The 16,958-nt window shown below is 41.1% G+C and overlaps 1 protein-coding gene across 1 annotated transcript in view; it reads left to right on the forward strand.

The window, feature by feature from the left end:
• DNAH12 (dynein axonemal heavy chain 12) overlaps nucleotides 1–16,958 on the forward strand; it is a 1,291,066-nt gene that overhangs the window by 1,067,878 nt on the left and 206,230 nt on the right. Inside the window, exon 60 of the mRNA XM_086939114.1 lies at nucleotides 14,009–14,149. Within this exon, the coding sequence (XP_086795240.1) occupies nucleotides 14,009–14,149 (141 nt within the window). The remainder of the gene's footprint in view (nucleotides 1–14,008; nucleotides 14,150–16,958) is intronic.

A 16,958-nucleotide genomic window follows, 5' to 3' on the forward strand; every position in this document is an offset into this window, starting at 1 on the left:
GGTGTCTTTTCTTGCCTGTTCCCTATCATAGCCATAACTCTGACAATCCTTGAGTTATGAACATTGCAACAAATCAAAGTAGCACAATAATAACATCTGTGTCATTTGACAGTACTATGACTTGATTGGAACCATTTTGAACAGCCCACTCAACATGTGGCACAACATGAAGGTCAGCTTTCTCGAGTTTGCTGTTAAGTTCTTGAACAATATGGCCCGTACCTTTTGAATAAATGTCTCTGCAGATATCAACTCCTCATTGACAATCATTACACTTGGAATAATTGGAAATTCAGTGTTCCATGAAGAATCAGCAATGTTTTGGCGAGTTAACATCTCCAAGTTCATCTTGTTCGATGGTGATGACCAGAATTTATCAAGTTGCACAGGTGTAGGTGCCGAATTCTTGATACAGGCAAGGTCAATTGTTCCACTTGTAGACATTCGTCTGATTCAGTCACATTCTTTGACAGATAATTCAAGATAACTGTCAAAGACAATGTGCAGATCTCGCAGGGTGCACACTGACTTTGATATCTGTAGAACAGTCTGAACGACATCTGCGAAGTTTCGCTATTGTGACATATAGTCCACTACTTCTTCAGGTGAGAGTTTTTTTGAGCTCTTGTATGAGTTTGTGCTTAACTGGTTTGGTTGAAGCATCTCCAACAAATAATGCGTTTGTTGGAAGACGATCATGCAACAGAATATCCTTGATAAATTTCCCCTTTTCTTTTGCTACATCCATCTCCTTATGTGCTTGCGTAAGTAGGTTTTTGTAACCTGTTTTGTAGTGGTTGGTTGGGCGAAACTCTTTTGGCACTTCAAACATGAAAGTTTATCTTTAGTGATCATGTCAAACAGCTTTTTCTCTTTCAATACAAATCTCTCCTGCTTCAGTTCTCTACATAGTTTTGATCCATGTTGCAGGACATCTACTGGATGTGTCTTTATATCGTTATCCAGATATTGTTTGGTCACGAAGTTGTGTAGTTGCACAGGCTTAGTCATTTCAATTGTGTTTCCTTGCTGCTGCATGAAATGAAGAAGGCTGTCAACATGTTTATTAATAAAACGTTCCCCTTTTCTTTCCCACAAGTTTGTGGAGAGGAATATTTTCACTATGCTCCATTCATTTTGAATTTGTCATCTCTCTGAAAACATTGCAAATAGAAAGGGCTACATGGTAAACTAGCCACCATTGAGCTACATATTCCCTATTACGTGTCTGACCAACAATTCCTTTGGAGCTTTTCTGTGATCTCTGGATTGTCTGTTCCAGTTTTATGTCTGAAGTCACAGCATTGCACCTTCCCTTTCTGTCTTTCACCACAAAATGTCTTTATATGAATTTTCTGTAGAGGTATGGGTTTTCCATCTTTAGCTTCTTCACTCTTTACAAATTCCAGGACCCATATCTCAGGTAGTTAAGCAATAGCATTCACGAAACACAGTAATCAGTTACTCCACAGTCTTCACGTACAGCTGTTAATCATCTTCCTGATCAGCATGTACCAAGTGTTTCACTAGAGCTATCATGTATAAAACATTTCCCCAGTACTTGCAAAGTTCTGATTCTTCTTCACATTCTTTGACAAACTCTGTGAACTTGGTTTTATAATTTTTAACCGAGTGTATTGAAAATTGCCTGGCTTTGAATTATGTCTTTTGAATAAAAGTGCACCCTGTGCCTTGTTCGCTTCTGAGATAAGATATGCAAAACCTAATTTGTCATTCTTGTTCCAGAAAGAATTACAACACAATGTTTCTATAGCCTCAAATATGATGAACATACCTTCTAACGAACAAATATAATGAGTTCCACTCAATACTGACTGGACAGTTTTGCTTCCAAAGATTTCAGCCTCAATACGTGCATTGTCTATGCCCCATCTACTGAGATAACTTCCTGCACACCTCAACACAATTTTTGTCATGTGGAAAACACCCATCATTGGGTAAAGATCATCAAATTCCACTGGATTGCTCATAAAAATGTCAGCTACAATATGGAAAACACCTTCATCACAGAAAATTGTCAGGATAGGCCGGTCTTCAAGCCGAGCATGCACATTTTTTAACTTTTTTAGAGCTGTGTAAGCTGTTTGTCACTGGAGATGGTATCACTGGTAAAAACCCAACCTTCGTCAGTGAAACAGTGTTCTGGGAGATCAGAGCATGAATCATAGCCCACGAATGAACTGGCTTTTCTTCATCCTTCAGTCCACACCGAATAAGCAATATGATAAATTTTGTTAAATCAGCTTTGCGTAGCCCAGCATCAGGTAGAGGAAGATCCATGTCCTCAACCACTTTGAAACTTTCTGGTAGAGTGGGACATGTTGATGGCTTGTAGTGATTTTGCACACATTGGCAAGGCAGTTGGGTCATAAGGCTGCAGTTTTGTTTGTTTATGTCTACAGCTGTCACAGCTTGTTTTCCAGCAGCTACTTCATTGGTACAGTCTTGAAAAAGCACCTTTGCACCATCATATGTGCAGGATGTTCCAGACAAATGAGAGCGGTCTTCAAAATCAAAATGGTCAAGAGCAGCAATTGTAAATCCTTTCCTGATAAAGTGACTTGGAAGTGGTGTGCTGTCGGGTTCCCAAGAATTTACAGTATGAGCTGCTAAAAAGTTCCTGCTCCGTACTATGTCATTATACCTTGGTGATACACCAATCCTTGTCATTGAAGTGATTAGCTTTCTACTTTGTCACTTGTCATACATTATTTAGGCAGTCATCTTGTGTAGCTGGGTTTTCTTTTTACCGTAATGTATTTCATAAAACATGATATGGAAAAGACAGTACATTTGCACAACATAAGCCTGTTGGTTCATGGGATTGTCTTCCAATTCTTCACTTATATCTTCAAAGCCTTCATATATGTACTCAGCTTCTGTTCTGAACTCAAGTTTGTTACAGTTTTGCGTTGCTGATATTAAACAGTGATGTAAAAAATTGTTGAGACAACATCAGGCATTCTTGTTGACTTCCTTGATTTGCGGAACTCTGGGGATTCACAAAATTTGTCATTAGTCCAAAATCTAAATCTTTCAGGACGTTTCTTAAAATGGTTCCTGCTGATTTCACTGCATTCTATGATTTTATTTTGGAAGACAAAGTCAAATCAGCTGAGAACACCGTTAGTGGCTCATTCTTTTTGTTAGGCTGATAAAAGCAAATTCTCTCATTGTACATTCTCACCAGGTAAATCTTAATTTCAATATTGTACATCAATACAGTTTCATGAATGTTTACCATAATTTCTCTGATCTCACGGAGTGTGAACCCGTTGCCAGCACTCAAGAGTGGCTTTAAAACGTCATTGGCTTTTTCAAAGAGTGCAAACTTAACTGAAGGCTGGCGGTTACGTTGCTGCTGGGAGCTCAATGTACATTCATATTTTCAAATGTATGCATGCTTGCAGTTTGGGTGGCCATACAAATTTCCTGCAAATACATTCACCTCGCAGTTTAGATCAGCTAATCGGCTGAAAACCTCATCTTGGAAGAAACTAGCAGTAGATAAAAACATGTTTGCCTTTTGAAATTCACATACTCTCTGCTTTGTTCTTTTGTCAGTCTATTTGACCCTTGTTCTAGCTAAACCATAGATAACACATTGAAGGAAGATCTGGGGCCCGATGTAGGTACCAAATACCGGTCGGAAACGGCCGATTTCGGCCGTTTCCGACCGGTATTTGGCCTACTGAGATGTAGGGGACCTTTTTTTGTCCGATTCGGTATTTTACCGATTCGGTAAAATTACCGAATCGCAAAAATACCGAATCGGTAATTTTACCGATTTTTTTAATTTGGGATGTAGGTGGGACTACTTTCAGTCCCACAGGCCCTTCAGATTCGGTATTTTAACACCCAATCCAATTGGGTGTTAAAATACCGAATCCAGGTGTGCATGCACATGTGTGCATGCACACCTATGCCATGTGACAGACAGACATGCCCTTAGGGCATGTCTGTGTGCCACATGGCTCACATGCCTTTTTTTGGGGTGCTGGAGGGTGTCAAAGTGACACCCCCTGCACCCTTGCACAAATCGGTAATTACCGATTCGGTAATGCCCATTGATTCCTAGGGGCTTCAAGGCCCATAGGAAGCAATGGGGGTTACCGAATCGGTATTTACAGAATCGGTAAATACCGAATCTTACAGATTCGGTATTTACCGAATCTGAAATACCTACATCTCCCCCCCTCTAATTTACTACTTCATAAATACCGATTCGGTATGATTCGGTATTTATGAAGTGGTAAATGTAGATTTACCTACATCGGGCCCCTGGTGCTTTCCAAGCAGTAGTTGGAGGTGGACGAGGGGTAGTCAGCAATTTTCTAAGTGGATGGGCAGTGGTTTTGGTTGCCGTCTCTCTCAGAAGACTTAGATTCTACTTGTGAGTCACTGGTTTCTGCTATATTTTGATGAATTCTTTCCAGGCTTTTTTCCATTGTATACGACTTGTAGCACTGGTTGTTACAGTGATAAAATATTTGATCCTCTTCACCCATGTGAAATTCGACTTGCCATATTCCGACAGCATCTCAAACTCTCCTCAAGCCACAGGTGGTGATAGCTTTTCTTTCGGATTATTTTGGCATATCACATATTTTTCTTTGTTGAAGGAGTCCTTAAATTTTGTAGTTAGCAAAACACTGTCAGGAGGTAAAGATCCTCTGCTACCACCTGCTTCACTCATCTTTACAAATTTGAATCAATGGAAAACCTGGAACAAAAAATAAATACAATTAATTACCAATATGATGGCTAAAACTCAATATTATAGAGCTGCCATTTTGGAAAATGTTGCAAGGGTTGCTCTGAGGAGGTATTTTTTACTTGACCCCCCAAAACCTATGTTTTGACTCTAAAATGAAGTAAATAGGTCTCATGGCTCCTGAAATATTACATCACCATTGGCATACATCCGCCATTTCTAAAATTAAAAAAATGTCACCCAGAAAAATGTTGCACATAATAGCAAGGTCTACACAAGCTAAATGACTTCTCTAATGATGCCCAAACACATTTAAAAAATTAAAATCTCTGGACAAAAATGTTGTTACGGCAGTATATCAAGGGGCCAGGACTACCAAGGGTGACTCATGAGCTGTACCCCACAAACATCCCCACAGGCCAGTTAAGTCACTCACTGCACAGATCCCAGCCCACTCGTTTACAAACTGAGCATGCCCATGATTCGACCAACAGTTTAAAACTGCTGGTCTGTCTTACGATACTTTACTCTCCAATTGCAGGCAAAAGTTTGGACCTGCACTTAGACAGCACATTTTCTGTCCATAATAAGGTGTACTGCCCTGGTCTTTACCAGGCGCACTCAATGAAGTGTCACCGTCTTGCTAATGTCACTCAAGCTGATTTACTTTCCCACAGAGTAAATAGAGTCTGCCCTTCTTTATTTGTAAAAAAACCTCCTTTTAACAACAGTGCCCAATTTACCATTCTTGGGTCGCTTTGCTGAGGACATTTTGGGCAATATCTCTGCTCACTTACCAAGACTGCGATTGATGTACTAATCCTCCACTGTGCCACACATGATATTTGAAAGGATTTACACAGTTTCATTGGTGAATCTGTCTGAATGCCTGTAAATGCAGGCCTGAGTGGACAGTGCCTCTCATCCCTGTATTTCTGTTTACAAAATACCAGCATAGCAACCTCTGTTCTTTAAAATAACTGGAGCCACACTTTAAAAATAAAACAGCATTGTGCAAAGGGACATCGAATGAGCCTGCAGTGGTCTGCTGAATGGCTGTCTTTTCCTCCGATGCCCACATCCTACATGCACAAAGCGGAAATGTCCATAATGGTCCGTTTCGACTTGTAAAATGCTTAAACCCACTTTGAGGTATCATCTTCCATTTAGGGAGTTTTGATTACTGTTTAGATCACAATTGTTACATTTCATTGCTGTTTGCAAAGAGGGGTCATGAACCATCTTCCTTGTCATTTGCAAGCAGATTTATAACTCGTAAAGACCTTTGGTACTCTGAGATTTTGTTTTTTTGCCATCGAAAAGCCTGCAATGTTGTGCAGTGCAGGAGTGCAACCACAAAGCATTGTGGAGAGGACATTGCAGAATACAGCACATGTCATCGGAATACATTTACCATAGAAGAAAGTGTGGCTTCTCTAAATCAGACCTTCACAAATGAAATTTCAAAACTTGCTGTTTCTCTTTTTTGCCAGGCTGTTGTCACTTGTACAACAGGGGTTCACCTTTCCCTGCAGTTTTCTTGTTCGACACATATTTTCAAAGTTGGAACAGAAGTACCAGACCATTATCTCATACTATGCTGTGTGGCAAGTTTCAAATCGGGCACAAATGGTGTTTGCAGCACCTAGTTTTTATCACAACAAATTGCTGTTGGTATTTGTGCGGTGAGGGTATACTCTGGTAAAACGGGTTCTAAAGAACCTTTTCAACCACTACTTCCGGGCACTAGGTTGGGAGCTATGAATGGGTGTGAAAATGAACCTAGTACCTGCTTTAGCGGTGTTTCCAGGGGTATTTTTTACTCCCGAATTCTGTTCTCATCTTCCATCTTTTATTCAGTTTGTTGATTGTTGAGAAGAAGGGATGCTGAATTACCAATGGTAATGGCAGTGAAGAAGTTCTGTTTGCTGTGCAGTTCCAAGCACGATTACTTGATGTTACTCTCTCACAATCTCTGACAATGCCTGGCTGTGAGTTTGAGGATTTCTAGTTTTTATAATGTCAGGGAGTGGTTGTGTAACATGATGTGGGCCTGGAAAGTAATTGATGGGGACCATGGAGCCTAAGATATGGAATAGACTTACCTTAGCACATGTAGCATATTGGATCACATAAATATGTTAGATCACACCTTGTGGTGCAATAGCACTTGGTGAGACATTATTTTAGTCTATAATCACAAAGAAGGGGCGAGGGTTAAAGACAATTTATACTCTGCCAACCCGAACCCCCCGAGAGAACACTAGTGTACACACGAAAGGGGTGGGAAGAGTAAATAATAATACCATATATACTAATGTGGTAAAGGATAGAGCCAGCCCCAATAGGGCAAATCGCTCTATTTGGAAAAACTGCCCTCACTCACATACCGAGGTATGTGACATGCTTCATCATTGGGCCTGCTTACAATACGCCCTGGTGTACCCCACACAGGACGGAGCATAAGGGAGGGGGAAAAATAATAAATTCCACTTAACACAACATATAGTCAAACAGACTAGACAGACACAACACTTAACACATCCACTGTGGTGAAAATAGTGCAAACACCATGTGTTTCCAAACCGAAAAGTGCGACAAAGAAATTGTGCAGTATGAGGAGTGATTTAAGACTGATTAAAGGTGTCAACTAGAAAAACAACTTTATTAAACGTTACTTGGCACCTCTACCAGGATAAAAAAGATGAAAAAACAGAGGATGGGAAATTGCCTTCAGGAGATAATTAGGAACCTCAAGGCTTCCCTCCTACCACTGCCAGAGTCAACATGTTTCGACCGCTCTTGATGCGCCTGTATGGTCACTCCAGTCTTCGTCAGGACCGTCGCATTCGGTTTCTCTCAGGGTCCCCCCGTAATCTGGGGGAAAGTTATTACCCCTACAGGGAGGTAGGTCCAAGAAATCCTTACCAATCCTGTGTAATCTATGGAGAGTGTTCCCTTCAGTGCGGGAAAACAATCACTGTGGCAAAGAAAGAAGAACAGAGGGGGCGGATAAGGACCTTTATGTTTATCCACCCATTCCAACTTTCAATAATGTACTTAGTTTAATTTTTGGCCACTAAGTGGTGTGTCTGATAAGTTTTAGAAAGCCCCAGATGCATAGTCGTGCATAGGCTACTTTAATAACAACCTTAAGAATCCCTATGTAGTCTGAGAATCTTAGGCATGCATCCCTTATAATAAACCATTTAACTGTCTTGGTACAGACAGCAGTCCCAAGTACTTAGAAACACTATATCCAGTACAAAAACCGATTCCAACCAACAGTATCCAAAACTGTTGTAATGTCCCCACTGTAGGTGTAACACACAGTCATTTCACTTACCGAGTTTATGTATTACACACACTCGCACTGGTGTCCGGTGTACAGGACGCCAGAGAACACAATCTGCAAATAAACATATAGAGGGAACAATGAGGTGAGAAGTATATGTCCCTCATATATGTCAAAAACACACTCTTGTGTTCTATTCCACTATAGTTGTCATCTTTTTAACGAGTGGAGAAAACGCCTATGCCAGGAGCGGTCCCCACTCGCAAATTAGCGCTCAGATTGCCCTCGTCAAAACCGTGAAAACCGCTGATGTCAGAAGCGTTCACCCCTCCATAAACGTGCACTCAGGATTGCCCTCGTCAGTGAATAAGCAGCTGCTTATGCCTGAAGCGATTATCCCCTTCCTACTAATGAGGCCCCCACGATACCGTTCTGAAGGCTTGTCCTCCGCAAGTCTGGTACAACCCGTGGCACCGCGTAGATGGAATTTGCGGTGGTGCACCCGCCTTCTTGTTGATCTGGGATGCACTCGTGTCCCACGTGACCACATCTGCGGACGTCATCGCGTCTCCCCGTGTGACCCGAGGATGATGGGAAGTGTAGTTTCACACGCCCATAGCACACCGTGGCCAGGGTTCGAGGCTGCTGTGGGAACAAAAAAAGGCCTTATTGCTAGAATAACGTGATTTTATGGAAAAATTCCCTGATGTTACCCTTTATAATATGGCATGATTTTTCTCAAATAATGTGATGTTGTCCACTCATATTCCCCAAATAATGGCGTAAGAGATGTTAAAGAAAATCCAAAGTACTTGTAAGGAAGTCAGGTGAAATCGGAAAATTGACCAAATGAGTCCCTAAGGAAAAGTTTATAGTTATTGCGTGCACAATTGGTTAGGCGCACTTAAAGTACCATATTCCTCCTTGAATAAGGAAGAAGGCGAGTGACATGGGGAAAAGAACAAAAAGGTATCAAAATTTCCCCTTTAGTGGTATCCCATGCCTCCACTCTTATACATCTGGATGAACCTATATAGGGGTTCTAATAAGGGAAAATACACACAATGGTGGAACCCTTTGGACAGATCAAACACCCTCTTCGTCGTTCATGGTTCAACATTGGTCTCAGGGCAGAAGCTACAGTCAGTTCTAAAGAGTGCTTCAACATATTTAGAGAGCCCTATGTGGATTTTTCTAGGATATCTAGGCCCCTCTGGTACTCAAGCCAACCCTGGTGCTGGGACTGACAGATTCATATGCCCCAACATATGAATCTGTCAGTCCCAGCAACAGGGTTGGCTTGAGTACCAGAGGGGCCTAGATATCCTAGAAAAATCCACATAGGGCTCTCTAAATATGTTGAAGCACTCTTTAGAACTGACTGTAGCTTCTGCCCTGAGACCAATGTTGAACCATGAACGACGAAGAGGGTGTTTGATCTGTCCAAAGGGTTCCACCATTGTGTGTATTTTCCCTTATTAGAACCCCTATATAGGTTCATCCAGATGTATAAGAGTGGAGGCATGGGATACCACTAAAGGGGAAATTTTGATACCTTTTTGTTCTTTTCCCCATGTCACTCGCCTTCTTCCTTATTCAAGGAGGAATATGGTACTTTAAGTGCGCCTAACCAATTGTGCACGCAATAACTGTAAACTCTTCCTAAGGGACTCATTTGGTCAATTTTCCGATTTCACCTGACTTCCTTACAAGTACTTTGGATTTTCTTTAACATCTCATACGCCATTATTTGGGGAATATGAGACGACAACATCACATTATTTGAGAAAAATCATGCCATATTATAAAGGGTATTACAAAAGGGGGTGGTGATGAACAGAGTGTCTGAATTGAGCAGACCACTCTTACCCAGTCCAAAGATCAGGGCTTGATCCATCACCGTTATTTATCTCACTGCCCCATCCCAGCTCAGAACATGGCTATATGCAAATCAGTCTGTCCCTGGCCCAGTGCATCATGGGAACAGGGCAGACTAAACTACCAAGCCAATTCTTTACCAGAAAGGAGACAAGCTACCGGGGACCGGTTTCTGGCATTTCAGCCTCTTCGGCCCGGCTTGCTTGAATCCTGATGGAGCAGTGAGAAAGGGACTCATGTCTGAGTATACCCTGCCACACCTATAGTGGCCAAAATCGATTTACAAAAGGGGGTGGTGATGAACAGAGTGTCTGAATTGAGCAGACCACTCTTACCCAGTCCAAAGATCAGGGCTTGATCCATCACCGTTATTTATCTCACTGCCCCATCCCAGCTCAGAACATGGCTATATGCAAATCAGTCTGTCCCTGGCCCAGTGCATCATGGGAACAGGGCAGACTAAACTACCAAGCCAATTCTTTACCAGAAAGGAGACAAGCTACCGGGGACCGGTTTCTGGCATTTCAGCCTCTTCGGCCCGGCTTGCTTGAATCCTGATGGAGCAGTGAGAAAGGGACTCATGTCTGAGTATACCCTGCCACACCTATAGTGGCCAAAATCGATTTACAAAAGGGGGTGGTGATGAACAGAGTGTCTGAATTGAGCAGACCACTCTTACCCAGTCCAAAGATCAGGGCTTGATCCATCACCGTTATTTATCTCACTGCCCCATCCCAGCTCAGAACATGGCTATATGCAAATCAGTCTGTCCCTGGCCCAGTGCATCATGGGAACAGGGCAGACTAAACTACCAAGCCAATTCTTTACCAGAAAGGAGACAAGCTACCGAGACTCTGTCCCTCACCACCCCTTGTTGTAAATATTTTTGTCCACCCTAAGCGTGGAAGGGTATTCTCAGATGTGAGACCCTTGCTCATTGCACCATCAGGATTCAAGCAAACCGGGCCGAAGACGGCTGTAATGCCAGAAACCGGTCCCCGGGAGCTTGTTTCCTTCCCAGTGTAAGAATTGGCTTTTGTAGTTTGGTTTGCCCTGTTCCCATCATGCACTGGGACAGGAACAGACTAATTTGCATACAGCCAGGTTCTGAAACTGGGATGGTGCAGTGAGCTAAAAAACAGTGTTGGATCTAGCCCTGATCTCTTGACTGGGTGAGAGCTTTCTGCTTAATTCAGAGACTCTGTCCCTCACCACCCCTTGTTGTAAATATATTATAAAGGGTAACATCAGGGAATTTTTCCATAAAATCACGTTATTCTAGCAATAAGGCCTTTTTTTGTTCCCACAGCAGCCTCGAACCCTGGCCACGGTGTGCTATGGGCGTGTGAAACTACACTTCCCATGATCCTCGGGTCACACGCGGGAGACGCGATGACGTCCGCAGACGTGGTCACGTGGGACGCGAGTGCATCCCAGATCAACAAGAAGGCGGGTGCACCACCGCGTATTCCATCTACGTGGTGCCACGGGTTGTACCAGACTTGCGGAGGACAAGCCTTCAGAACGGTATCGTGGGGGCCTCATTAGTAGGAAGGGGATAATCGCTTCAGGCATAAGCGGCTGCTTATTCACTGACGAGGGCAATCCTGAGTGCACGTTTATGGAGGGGTGAACGCTTCTGACATCAGCGGTTTTCACGGTTTTGACGAGGGCAATCTGAGGGCTAATTTGCGAGTGGGGACCGCTTCTGGGATAGGCGTTTTCTCCACTCGTTAAAAAGATGACAACTATAGTGGAATAGAACACAAGAGTGTGTTTTTGACATATATGAGGGACATATACTTCTCACCTCATTGTTCCCTCTATATGTTTATTTGCAGATTGTGTTCTCTGGCATCCTGTACACCGGACACCAGTGCGAGTGTGTGTAATACATAAACTCGGTAAGTGAAATGACTGTGTGTTACACCTACAGTGGGGACATTACAACAGTTTTGGATACTGTTGGTTGGAATCGGTTTTTGTACTGGATATAGTGTTTCTAGAGTACTTGGGACTGCTGTCTGTACCAAGACAGTTAAATGGTTTATTATAAGGGATGCATGCCTAAGATTCTCAGACTACATAGGGATTCTTAAGGTTGTTATTAAAGTAGCCTATGCACGACTATGCATCTGGGGCTTTCTAAAACTTATCAGACACACCACTTAGTGGCCAAAAATTAAACTAAGTACATTATTGAAAGTTGGAATGGGTTGATATACATAAAGGTCCTTATCCGCCCCCTCTGTTCTTCTTTCTTTGCCACAGTGATTGTTTTCCCGCACTGAAGGGGACACTCTCCATAGATTACACAGGATTGGTAAGGATTTCTTGGACCTACCTCCCTGTAGGGGTAATAACTTTCCCCCAGATTACGGGGGGACCCCGAGAGAAACCGAATGCGACGGTCCTGACGAAGACCGGAGTGTCCATACAGGCGCATCAAGAGCGGTCGAAACATGTTGACTCTGGCAGTGGTAGGAGGGAAGCCTTGAGGTTCCTAATTATCTCCTGAAGGCAATTTCCCATCCTCTGTTTTTTCATCTTTTTAATCCTGGTAGAGGTGCCAAGTAACGTTTAATAAAGTTGTTTTTCTAGTTGACACCTTTAATCAGTCTTAAATCACTCCTCATACTGCACAATTTCTTTGTCGCACTTTTCGGTTTGGAAACACATGGTGTGTGCACTATTTTCACCACAGTGGATGTGTTAAGTGTTGTGTCTGTTTAGTCTGTTTGACTATATGTTGTGTTAAGTGGGATTTATTATTTTTCCCCCTCCCTTATGCTCCGTCCTGTGTGGGGTACACCAGGGCATATTGTAAGCAGGCCCAATGATGAAGCATGTCACATACCTCGGTATGTGAGTGAGGGCAGTTTTTCCAAATAGAGATTTTTGCCCTATTGGGGCTGGCTCTATCTTTTACCACATTAGTATATATGGTATTATTATTTACTCTTCCCACCCTTTCGTGTGTACACATTATTTTAATCCACAAGAGGTAATGTTACAGAGTGTGTTTTTTAGGATCATAGCTAGAGGGAATGACCTAAGACGGATTCCTGATCACAGATCAGAAGCCAGTTAAGCCCAGGTCCGGCGTCTGAGAGTTTCAGTGCCGAGTGCAGTATCTGTGTATTTCCTGGCATTTGAAATCCGTCTCAGAAAATTATCTCAATATTAAGCTGAATATTTACCATCTTGGGAATCCTTACATACATGGGGCCCCACCTACAAGATCACCACTCGCTCAACATTGTGAGGATAAGAAAGTGTTACATAGTAGGAACCTTCCAAGCCACGGATGACTCCAGAGGTTAACTCAAAAGGCTTCAAAGACACAGCATTGATATACGCATTTTGTGACTTCCTGAAGAAGGCGGTTTGCCGAAACGTGCGTGAAGAAACAATAGGAAAACATTTTCTATACACAAACGCGACACCATAGTTGCTTTGTTAGAAAGAAACATATAATTTGACAAAACTTGTAGCTTAATATCAAAGCACAATAATTTTCCTTTCTAGAGGCATTTTTGTCTACTGTTTGTATGAAGGGCTTGATTGTATGAGTATGTGCGCTTTGACAATGGTGTTGTGGATGACATGCATTGTTTTTAAGAAATAAACTAATAGATTTATTTATGCATTTATAAAAAAAAGTGAAATAATTATCTTACATAATAAACATTTCCAGTTTCATATAAAGTTATATGCATGTTCTCCTTTGTATGTACGCACCTTTTGTCATGTTTGTTAAACGAATAGTTTCCTAGGAACTTTCTTGACATTGATTTTTATTCCTGCCTTAAGAACTCTAGTCAGAAGCAGGGGACTCCTTCTCTTGACATTGATTTTCACACCCCACTCAGCCTCAATTTTAACAAATTATGCCCATGAATATAAAATATTGTATTACTCACCATTAGCTTCAGGTAATTTACCTTTCAAAGTAGTTATTAATATAACTCAGTCATGTATAATAATGTAACAATTTGGTTAATTGTAGTTTGGCTGAAGAGAAAGTACTGCTTCTTTCTCTTCCTTCTCATTTTCTGCTTGGATGTTTATTTGATTTTGTCTTTCTCTACTTTTTTCAGTAACAAATCCAAAATCTTGGAAAAACGACTTCGTTACCTAAATGACCACTTCACGTACAACTTGTACTGCAATGTGTGCCGCTCACTGTTTGAGAAGGACAAGCTGCTCTTTTCATTTCTACTCTGCTGCAACCTTCTCATGTAAGGAGATAGCTAATATTGTTCGATTTTGCCTTATTTTTATAGTACCTCGTGTGAAATGGAACATTTCAATGTGTTTATTTTGTAAATACGAATTTAAACAGTATTACCAAAATGCAATTCCAGACTGGAACTTGACCTTCCGAGTTGTTTATTTCATGGAAGGTTGCTCACTGGCATATTAAGCAGAGCAAATTATTTACCTTTAATTGACCATTGGGGATTGTAGATGACTGACCATATATCTAGGTTAGTCGGATTTCTGAGCTGATGACCTTTTCAATCTCAATCCAGATGTGTGCACTGATTTTGCTTTGAGTAGGGTATTAAATATCTTGCTGTAAGTCCCATAAGTGCAACATGTTTCAGTCATGTATTTCAGATAATTCTTAATTTAGCCTCCTCCTAGTTTGAAGCCTGTCTATCAGGTTTTCTTCTTCTCATCCAGAATTATCACTGAAATGGAAAACTCCTGGCATGCTGAATCAGCTTATTCAAGAACAAGATGCTGTTTGGAGTTGAATGTTATAAGGATGGTTTCAAAACATAGTGGAACAAAGTGGTTTACTTTTTCATCAAAAAAGGACCCAAATAGTTGTCGCGTCCAACTTTAGACCTGATAAGAGCAAACAAATGGGAAAAGAAGGTAAATTAGTTTTTCATCACATTTTCCACTTCTCCAGCTAGGGCATTGTATGTTTGTCTTGAGTCTACAAGATGCTTATTTGTATCTATCAATCTACAGCAAAAACTGAAATGTTGTAGGTATCCAAGTCTACAACACACATTTTAAATTTCATAGCAATTTATCTTCTAGGTGCACTAAACTTCAATCAGTCCCAATTACAAGAACAGCATGAATGGGTCTTGAATGGCAATGTGTTTAAATACATCTTGTCAGATTGGTAAATACCAGAGATTGAAATGCAAAGTGTCCCATTTATGACTACAGGTTTCCAGGACCCTTCGGTCTGGGAATTGACCTTACCACAACTTTGTCAAAAGAATTTACCTATGCCTTTCAACCAATTCCTCTATTCCCCAAGGTGATTGACAAGATAATTTCAATTGCTTCAGATTGGGCTTATCGCTGGGGGTACCCGCACCTTCTCCAGTTTTCTCTGCAACCTCACAAGAATGTTCCAATCAGATGAGATCTTATGTCGAGGCTGCCAAAAATAAATCACAACCGCAGCCTCCAATTACTAAACTTGAACACTTGGCTCCTGATATCTTTAAATACAAATGATGCTACCTGTTGATTGTATGCCAATGTTGAAAGAGGCAAAACAGCCATCAAGAAGATCTTCTAATCCATTCAAGAGGGTCTGATTTTGTAGGGTTTATTCTACTTGTTATCAATATTGGAAAGAATTACTATGTCAAAAAGGAAATGTTACTTGTAATCCTGGTTCTTCAACATGGGTGTTCTCTATGATTCAAAAGTGCTCCTCACTCCTTCTGCGACTTGTCATCCCAGGCTGGAATTTGTTATGATCTTTCCATTGGCATCAAAAATTAACTTCCTGAACCACATGATGGTAGAGTACAGACTTCTGGAATTCTAAAGGTGGCAGGGCAACAGTTTCACAGCTCTATGTATTGGGACACCACTTCCTGCCTTTTGTTTTTTAACGTTTCAATTTGGCTAATTAGATGTTTAAAAAAGAATCTGTAAATGTTGCCGAATTGGACACATGTTTTCTGGAAAACAGATAAATATGTGACATGTGTTCCCAGATCTCACAAATGTGCAAAGGTATTCTACCTTTTATGAATCTGAAAAGAATTCCATGGTGAAGAACAGGATTACATGCATATTTTCCACATTGACCAAACTTGGTCATTGCCATCAACATCTTTGGGCCACAGATCAAAATATATGTAAATCCATTTTTCTCTGTGTTCCCCACTGTTTTTACTGGATATCTGAAATGTGAACCTGCAGTAGCTTCGTTTTGGTAAACGTGCTAATGCCATTTATGTGGTGTGAATCATCATATACAATTTACCGTTTTGCAATGCCAGTGTGACATGAGAGACAAGTAATTCCGCTGGGACCATGATATCATGTTAACAAAGTTATTTGGGTCAGGTGCTATAGATGAGATATCTTTAAAAAATCTAGAGAGAGAACACATCCATGCAACCCATCAAGCTGTGACAAAAACACTATTCGCAAGCAGACCTTGCTATTAATAACAGAACCATAGCTCAGGTTTTTTGATGTTGGAAGCATTATATCTGTTTATTTTACACAATAATGGGCCAGATGTACGACCCTATTTTGGATGCACAAATGGGTAATCCCTATTTAGCGAGTTGCAATTGAGCGCACTTTGTGAGTCGCTAAATGACATGGTTGTACATCTGGTCCAATATGTTTTTTTTTTACCTCACTGTACCTGAGGTGTTAAGTATGAAGCTAGTTCTAGGTTCATTAGAGCACATGGCTAAAAGATCCTTGCACAGATCTTTTTTAAAGAGGAGTTTCCACTAATTGGCAATGACAAAATTATCCTTGCACCTGAAACTTGTTTACTCTTCTGATGTGCAAAAGTATTATTTTGCTGCGCATAACTTGACATCAATACATTTAAGACAGTTGATTGGTTCATAAATTCCATGCAAAGGCGAAGGAACAACCTTGTATTTGTCTAAGTTTGCTACTTTAAACCTTGTTAACACACACCTTTTTCCTCGCCCCAAAGTGATCATGTTTCTTGAAGGTCACACGTAATTTTGAAATACCATTTTTATGTGCCTTTTTAATCATATATTCGTTTGAAGGTGTTTGTATGCTAATTAT

The sequence above is a fragment of the Lissotriton vulgaris genome, chromosome 9 (genome assembly GCF_964263255.1).
Source record: "Lissotriton vulgaris chromosome 9, aLisVul1.2, whole genome shotgun sequence".
NCBI classification, from domain to species: Eukaryota; Metazoa; Chordata; class Amphibia; order Caudata; family Salamandridae; genus Lissotriton; species Lissotriton vulgaris.